We start from the raw sequence: 9,207 nt of genomic DNA, 5'->3' as shown, positions 1-9,207 counted from the left end.
TCAGCATGACTCGAGGCAGCCCGCAGCATCCTGTCCCGGGTGCGGGCAGCGGGGCGGCCTCGCAGAGAAGAGGACTGCGTCGGGGGCAACGTGATAAGCGGGGTGATGTCCTGAGTGGCCCCAGCGCCGAGGGGTCACAGTCACCCCAGCACCATCCTCCCCGCAGCTCGACAGACACAGAGGAGTTGTTAAGATAAGCCCAAGACCGTCCTTACAGTTTGACCTTTTCTACGAGTACCTTGATGACTTACCTCGGAACGTCAGACTGTCTTATTTCCGCGGTGTCTACTGGGGATCTCTCTGCCGGTTGCCATGACAGTGACCCGGCTGGCTGGGGAGGGCTCCCGAGGCGAGGTCCGGGCCCAGGCGAGGCGGCCCCGGGGTTGGGGGGGGAGACACTCGAGATGCATCGGGACCCGAGGCTCACCTGCGAGAGCCGCCCGACAGGAGACTGGGGGCGGAGGGAGGCGAGGATGGGACACGTGACGGGGGTCCGGGCCTGGGTGCCTTCCGTGCTGCACGGGGGAAGGAGGAAAGGATGCTCTTGAAGGTTTCGGCCTTGGTGGCTGGAGGCTGCCAGGAGGGAGTTGGTTCCACTGGGAGGTTTGCTGTTTGGTTCCTGAGCAGGTTGAGCTGGGGATGGCCGTGAACTTCCAGGGGACAGGTCAGACGCATGGTGGCGGCGGGCAGGGCGTGGGGGGCCGGGACCCTGAGGGGCTGGAGGCCCCAAAGGAGGGCAGGGGGTGAGCAGGGCCTGGGGTGGGTGTCGGGGAGAGCGGAGCTCTGAGACAGGCCCATAACTCGTGGGGGGAAGATGGGGGCCCAGAGAGAAGGTCAGAAGGTCACCGTCGTGATGACCCGGCAGTTTGGAATTTCGAGCTGCCCCCGGGTCCCAGGGAATGCTGTGTGAACCGGAGGGGTCAGAGCGGGAAAGCCAACGTGGGGTTCTTATTTTGAAGGCAGAAATATCTTTAGTAGGAAAGCAGGGGTGGCCCAGCAGGGACCAGACTAGGTCTGGGTCTGATTTTCAATTCTGGGCCTCCACTGACTCACCTGGCGAACACTGACTCAGCACTGTTATGTTTACACACGGATCGCAGGGTCAGGGATGTAAGCACAGACTTCCAGTGTCCGCAGACACAGCTGTGTGCTCCCCCGGGGCCCCGCGCTCCGCCACCTTCACACCCTGTGGGACATGGGACGTGGGACGGGCAACACAGTGGCTGCCTCTGGCTCCAAGTCAAGAGGGTGCAGTTTACAAGCCGCTACCTTGCTGAAGGGCCGTGGTCGTAAAAGTAGGCCCTTACGGCGACTCAAAATTCAGGTCTGAGACCACGTTGCACGTGCGTCCTACCAGCTAATACTGTAGGACCGTCTTATGTTCCTTACAAAACCGGCTTTCATGAGACTGAACTTGCTGCCGTTAAGGAGAAAAGGACTCGCTTGCCCCCATCACAGCAGAGACTCTACCAGCTGTTTTCAAGGCCTGAGTGCGTCTGCCTGCAGGCAGTCGAGCTCCCTGATGGAAGCGACCCTACCGTGGTGACCCTCGCACCTGACGACTCTTTCCTCAATACGTGTAGTCAACCTGTTGGCAGGCTTCGTTTATCTCCAGTACGCTCGCGATCGCTCCGTCTTCCCATCCTTGTGAATCCAGGTATTCAAGGCCACGGGAACACACCCGGCTGGTTTTAGCTGCTGCTGCTGTTTAGAGCTGCTGATGTTTAGAGAACTGGGCACCAGAGGGAAGCCCACCTCAACCCTAAGCGCTGTTTCCCACCGCCGGTGAATGTGTGACCGCCTTTTGCAACCGTCAGACTCCGTTGTCTTTTCAGGCCACAGCACCTACGGCAGCGGGAAAGGCTGCCCCGTGTGGCCCGGGCGGGGAGGGGACCTGAAATCCCCAGGCTGACACGCCGGCTGGGACGCCGCCACTTCTTAGCTTTGTGTCCCTGACAGAGTCACTAACCTTCCAAGGCCTCGGCACCCTCGTCTGTAAAATGGAGATGTCAATGCTCGCGTCTCCACGGAGAGCCAATCAGAGGACCCTTTAAGTCCTCAGGCGATGTGAAAGGGGACGGTTTCTGCTTGGTCGGGGCTGAGAGCCGCGTTTCCTTTCTCACATCGACGTGCACACCCCGAAGAACGGACCACCGCAGCCGAGCGTAACTGTCAGCGACACGCGCCCCCCTGCGTGTCTTCAGCCTGCGGTCTTCGCACCCCAGCAGATGCTCCTGAAGGAGGGCGAGCATTCAACCACCTCAAGCCACAGACTGGGGTGAAGCAGAATAAAAGGCATCAGGAGCTGAGGTTCCACAGTGGCTTCGCTTCATATGGTAAAAAAACCCCACAAAAACCCTTCGCGGGCCTTAACATACGTTTTTGTTAACTCAGTTGCCTTTACCCTCTTCAATGGAAAGTAAAAAAATCCTTTTCTTCTTTCTTTCCGACATAAATAGGAACTCACTCTTGTCGGGGCACGTGGAAGGGAACCCGGAGGTGCAGAGAGCGGGCCACCGAGACGAGGTTCTAGAGCCCCGACGTGAAGAGCAGCTGACGTACCCCCCAAATGACACAAACAGTTAATTTCTCATGTGTCTCTGAGAAGCAAAACTGCCATTTTAAGGAGACGCAGGTCTACTTTTTAAGCACCCGTAATTCTGAGGGAGGGCAGAGCTTCAAACTCACGCCCGATTCCTAGGTCAGAGCCTCACAGCCGTGCTCCCTTTGCTGTTATCTCTCCGCGTGGACAGGTTACGAAATAAAGGCGCCTGTTCCTATCCACCAGGCTACCTTCCTCTGCCCTAAGGACTCCCAATGAGCCAGGCCAGGGGGCGCACTCCCGGGCACCACGGTTTGCGCACGCTTCTCTAGTGTCGTCTGAGTCTCACGGTTAAATACTTTCAGTTTTGAAAATGGAAGCGCAACTCTGTGCTGAGGCCCGAGTGTCCTGTCAAAGGACCAAAGGCGGAGGACGCACTCGGGCTTGGCAACCGCAGACGTTTCTTCAGGTGTGGAATTATGCGGGAAGGATTTCTGTTGTTGTTAACCGGTTGTTAGATCTTTCTTTTTTTTTAACTGCTCTGCTCTGAACGAGGAGAATCAGCAAAATCAAAGTGAAACTTAGAGAATAATGGCCAAGACCTGGCTTCCCACCGCTGCCAGAGACGGCAGGGTAGGCGGTGAGGGGGTCGCCCCAGCAGCCGTTCAGTTCCAAAGGTACAGAGGGTTAGTTCTGACACGATTACTAACTCACCAGAAGAAAGTGAAGCAACACGGACAAAATTAGTGTAGGACGAGCACAAACACTTACACACCACCACACAGACCGTCTGAGCCGAGCACGGAAGGCAACAGACTTTCAGCACTGCCTAAGTCAGGGTTCAAACAACATCTAGTGTTAGTGGCCTCTTATGAATATCTCAACTGTTCAATTTAAACAGAGGTGAAGAGATAGGAGAAACAATATGATGAGTTTGCCCAAGTTCAAATATTACCCCCAAAACCCGTATTTTATTCAAGAAACAGAAAAGGTCATTTGGTGCCATGCTTTTATTCAAATGAAAGGGGAAAAACTACACGGTACCAGGAAGTAGCAAATAGGACAGTCCTTTACAGCACAGCATCGTAAAAAAACCTGTAAGCGATGCTCCGGGGCGCACAGTAAGCACACCAGACACTGCACCGCCCGAAGTGCCCATGAAACCACAGTTAAAAAGCTGAATTCGGCTTTAAAAACAGCCAAATAAAAACGGTTAACAGTCGTTCGAAAGCAAAAGGGAAAAGCCGAGAGGAATGAAAAGCTTTCCAAGGCTGTGTCACGTGGCAGAATCTGACAGGCCGCACTGGTAACCGTTACGGGTTTGTTTGGCAAACGTAACTGAGTAATTGTCCTAATAACGTGACCCTCCAATGATGAGAAGCACCAATGTGTTTCAATAAGGTTGACGGATATCTCCAGACTTTATGAAATAGCGTAATTTTCATGTGTATAATTTTCAAAACATAATTTAAAAAAGATCTGCAGACTTAAATATATCCATATTCTTTCCGCACGAAGAAAGTAAAACATACTGAGAGCAAGGAACTTCTGTGGCAACATTCACATTCTACCTTTAGACACTGTGGACATTGTCGGACACACACAAATTTGAGAATAAAGGGTGGTCCTGTCCGGTTTTACATAGTCAGTTCCTCCATTGTCTGGCAGCCAATTTAAAAAAATTTAATGGCCAAGTAATGTCACCAAGAAGATTGCTTTGATAAAGGAAATTTAATTGATTGAAAAGAACAAATTTAGTAATGTAGAACGCTTATTAATTCTCCTTTTGTCTCTATAATTTACCACATTTTGATTAGATTCACTTACTTGTTTTTTTTTTAAAACCAGTCAATCTAAACATGTATTTGACAATCATTTCCTTCTCATTGTGATAGAAACGGTTGTCTGAAAGGTAACATGTGCAGTCCCCCAGTTTAAATCTTCATATATTATATACACAGTATGTCTACACTTAAAATATAAGAGTTACATATATCCTGGTCTCTTACATGCAAACAGTAGATCACAAATAGTTCTGAGCTACACATATATCTTGCACAGGTACTGGAAAAAAATCTGTGAATTTTTTTTTTTACAGTTTTAACAAATATACATAAATATAAGGACATAAATTACAGTAAAATATTGACAGCATTTGAGAAAATGTTGACAACCCAGATGCACTGATGCCTAAAGGCCTTATAATAATAGAAAAGTACAGTTCAGGGACATCTCATTCCTACTCTTTTTAAAAAATAAGTAAATACATCATATGAGATATTAGTTATTTCTCTAAACCACTCAATTAGAGAAATGTATAAATTTTAGTCTCTACTTCCCGTGAAAGAAAACAGACTACACATCTCATATATGCTACAATACTGTCTTTCCCTCTAAGTTTACACGGTTGTCACAACACTGAAACATAACAGGGTCACAGAATCATTCAAGTCTTTTCCTGAGAATGAAGTTTTTCCCCAACTAACCCTCTGGTATACACTGTTAAAGGAACAAAGACCACATAGAGAAGATTTCAAGTGTGTACTTAATCTAAGCTGAACCACTTGAAAAGGATAAAGAAGAAGAAAAACTCAACGTAAGCAAAAGAATGTGAAGCTATTTTAAAATTAAAACGTAGCCCTTTGTACATGTTTAAAAATTCTAAATATAATTTTTTATATCAGTTATAAATATAATGTAAAGACCTCTTGAGAACTCATGGCAGGAAGTCTTACATCCTCAGATTCCGAGACTATTCTCCAAGTGTCCCTCACTTCCGCCAGCTTATAAAGTGACATACTTTCAGAGAGATAGAAAGCCTTTTTGTTAAAAGAACAATCCAAATTATTCTGAGTTGGCCAGAAGTGGTGTAAAAACAGCACTGATTTAATCAGCAACTTCTTATAACATCTTCTTGGTTAAGCTCATGTGGTTTAAGTGAACCTATAGCAGCTCTTCACAACTTCTCCTCTTATTTAATAGAGAAACATTAATACTTGAGTGAATAATAAATATGGAATTGTAAATACTCAGCAGAATAATTCTCGCAAATGCTCTAACACCATTAAAACATGAGGGTTGCTGTAAAACTAAACACTAGTGTTTCTCTCGGCATCCTAAAAAAGACGCAAGTTACCTCTGAAGGCCTATTTCCTACTCGCATGATCTCCACGTGAAACAAAATACAAAGGTATCTTGGAACAAACCCCCAGCAGAGAAAAACAGCAAAATAAACCATCTGAAGACAGGCATGTACGTTAAAAAGTTCTTTAAAAAAAAGCAACAAACAAAACACACAATTCGTAATCTTAGCCGTATTTCAACTAGTGTCCATATGAGAACTCAGTGCTTCGATGTATCGAATACCGAGCAGGCGAACCTCCACCTGTGAGCTGGACAGCGCGTCACCGCCTGGCCTATCACCCGTGTGGGTCCTCCTGCACTCCAAACACTGCGGTCTACATTCCAGTTGTCATGACAACAGAGCTGGATGTCCAGTTTCAATTAATAAAAGTCTGTTGGCAATTAGAAAGGTTTTCTATAGGCAGGAAAGATGAAGTGCAAATTTAGCATGAATGTTCCGAAGCGAGTATTTCCCGGTTCCTATGCTTTAGTGGGCAAAAGTTTCTTGGGCGTCACTGGTCTCTTGGTCTGCCATAAATGGCTGTGAATGGTAATGGCATCAACACTGGCAGATAAAGTTTTAGCGGGGATGTGGCTGAACTGTTTCCTGTCAGAATTATATTTGTAAAGGCCCTCGATCATCTTTTTAGTGATAGATTTAGGGCCTATCCCAGTCAGCTTATTAATCTCTTCAGTCTCTGGGCAGTAAGTATACAAAGACCTGAACTGGCAGCCTGAATCCCGGAACAAGATTAGGAAGTTGTTGGCATCTGACTTCTCCATCTCCTTTAGGATAAGAAACAAAGATAAAAGCCCTTAAACATTTTGCTGAATATAATTTACATAACTGTGTTACATTTCTTGGCCAGTTTTTTATATGACATGTAATTTAAAATATAAGTTCTTAGTAGCCAAAATGAGGCATGCAATCCACGTCCAGCACAAGGGGTTGAGATGTGTGCAGAGACCTTACCGCTGAGGTCCTGTTGGCTGTGCCGGAATTGTAATCCCGGAGGGACTTAAAAGGGCTGCAGGGTCTGCTAACTCTCGGTCTCAGTCAAACTGTCTCTACCACTAACAACCAGGCACTGGCGATCTCCTTCGCAACAGAGCTTCGTTTTAAAAAAGGCAGATCACGTTATCTACATTTATGAAACGTGAATGAGTGACTCTGGGCAAGAAAATATAATTTTATATTATCATCTTAAATCTATGCCTAGTCCTTAATAAAATCTGCGGTCTTCCAGAATGCCGTTTGAAAGTAAACTCAGTCTAACAATGAGAACATAGTTAACAGATCTTTCATATGCTGTTGAAATTCTAGGAGTCCCCTGAAGAGCATTTCCTCCTGAACTGAAAGAGAAGACTCCGACAGTTTTACAATTTTGCCAAGTCTAATTTTCATGCAGACATGCTTACCTCCAGTATCTTTTTCTTCTGACCTTCATTTACTTTTCCAGCCAAACAGCAATGCGCTAAAGCATTTTGTATTATGTGCTTATTGGACTTTGCACTGGGTTCTTTGAAGAGCTTTGGTCCTGTGGCAGAATTTAATAACAGTAATAAAACAAAAACAGCATTCCTACGTCAGAAATACGACTGTGTTTAAAGATGCGGCTGTCCCTACACTGATTCAACTCTGTAATGGAAAACCACATTCTGTGCCGGAGGGCCTCTGGCTGCCCTGCAGCGGTCAGAGCAGGTCAGAGCAGGTCAGAGCACTGCTGCATCCGCAGGGACACCCCTGGGGGCCTTCGCGGGCCTTGCTGTGATCGTCACACTGCCCGTTTCACCTCTTTCTCGGGTTTGGTAAGGTTATTGGTGAGCTTGACGCACAATGGGACCGCAAGTAACTTTAGCTTTTAAAAGACAAGAAAAAGCTTCATCTTTTTCTTCTTCCCCACCTCTGGGGTTTTTTCTTAGCATTTTTTTTTCACAACGGTGTCTGTAAAGCACAGAAACCCTTTCTGCCACTTTGCTGGGACATTCGCGCTCGTGAAGGGCCGTGTGTTGGCAGGCTCCCTCCCCCTCACACTAACTCAGCTCTGCCCCGAAAGGCCCTCGGTAGTGTGCCGAGAAACTGGTTCTTTGGCAAAGAAAAAACATGAGCCCTGATCTTTACCTATTTCTAGAGTAAACTACTCCTACCATGGCTGACTCAGGGCCAGCAATTGTTCTGCAGCCGCATAATTCCTGGAATTTTAACAGTCAGCCCGTGAGCTGGTCTGAGCTGGTCAGGTGCGTGCCACAGGCCTGCAGCTCTGGGCTCCCAGCGGTGCTGCAACACGGCCATTAAGCTGGCCTTAAAGGCTGACACGCTGCTGAAGGGGGCTGTCTTAGAAGCCACAGAACAGGGAGGGAAAGCTCACACCAAGTCAGCCAGCTTTGCCTCCCTGGGCCTTTGGGGGCCGCTTCCAGGGCCACACGGATGCAGGCGGGACGCGGGCGGTCTCTGCTCCTCCGCACTTCTCCTGTCCTCCCACCTACCTCTCCAGGGCGCTCACATTTCCTCTCCTGCTTCTTTTCTTTGGTTCTTACCTACTTTCCATTCCATGAGCTTTTCCTTCAATAACACCTCTGCAAACAGAGGCTGGAGGCGGGCCTGACGGGGACGTGCAAGGCTGGGTGCCCTCCTAGACCCAATGCATTCCCACGTCTTCTAGAGCCTCTCAACAGTTTTTCAAGACGCACCGTTCCAGATACTGAAATCCCAGCGTTAGAGCAGGGGCTTGGTGGACTCTAGCTGTTCCCAGTACTCAGGACCGATGCACTGCTGAGGGACCCTCTCTAAAACTTCTTCAAACCCAAACTACAACACAGAAACGGCCTGCATTTTTAAGGGAGAAGTAGAGGAACGAGGTGTTAAGTGGTGCTACTACCTTTTAGAAACTTACCTTAATTCTTCTGGGACAAACCATATCACTGAAACCGACTTACCTGAAAGTGACCACCTGCGTTCACTGTTTCGGATCAGTCTTCCGTGTTTAGACCGAGAGGCAAGTCAGTGAACCTTTCTTAGCACAGCCTGCAGCTAGTCTCAGTCCCATGTTAAACTGTTTCCCTAAAAATGCACAGGCACTGACCTGTGTACTCTGTTCCAGAAGCCACAGAAGAAGTGGTCGAAGCGTTCTCCCAGTCCTTTTCGCCATTTCTACTGCCACAACGGCTTGGAGACAAGAAGCCTTCTACAGACTCGGATCTAAATAATAAATAACATTTTAATGCCTCAGATAGAGAAAAACATTTGGGGTTCCGAAGGGTATACGTGAGCACCAAACAAACTCAACCCAGAGGCTTTAAAACAAGAGGACGGTGATAACTTCGTCTCATTCACAGCTATACATCCAAGTGCTGAGAACTCCGCAGGCACTCCCTAGGTGTCTGCTGAATGACAGAATGAATGGTTTGTCCACATGACAATCGGCAATTAACGCAGTAGGGTGGTAATACAAAGATCAGAGCTCAGAGCTGATGACTGTCCCTAGAAACGCTCTTTTCTGTATATGGGTGTTATAGTATAAAATAATGAAATATTGATTTGT

At 47.6% G+C, this 9,207-nt stretch overlaps 1 protein-coding gene across 5 annotated transcripts in view; it reads right to left on the bottom strand.

Annotated features, from left to right (window-relative positions):
• Positions 1-3,537: 3,537 nt before the first annotated feature.
• CAMSAP2 (calmodulin regulated spectrin associated protein family member 2) overlaps positions 3,538-9,207 on the bottom strand; it is a 98,014-nt gene continuing 92,344 nt past the window's right edge. For all 5 annotated transcript variants that reach the window (XM_012538915.3, XM_004285407.3, XM_033415916.2 and 2 more), the window contains 3 exons: positions 8,749-8,864; positions 7,085-7,203; positions 3,538-6,451 (listed from right to left, as the gene is read on the bottom strand). In XM_012538915.3, coding sequence (XP_012394369.1) covers positions 6,146-6,451; positions 7,085-7,203; positions 8,749-8,864 — 541 coding nt within the window. In that variant the 3' untranslated portion in view covers positions 3,538-6,145. The remainder of the gene's footprint in view (positions 6,452-7,084; positions 7,204-8,748; positions 8,865-9,207) is intronic.

The sequence above is a fragment of the Orcinus orca genome, chromosome 1 (assembly GCF_937001465.1).
Source record: "Orcinus orca chromosome 1, mOrcOrc1.1, whole genome shotgun sequence".
Classification (NCBI taxonomy): domain Eukaryota; kingdom Metazoa; phylum Chordata; class Mammalia; order Artiodactyla; family Delphinidae; genus Orcinus; species Orcinus orca.
This window is presented reverse-complemented; position numbering and strand designations above follow the sequence as displayed.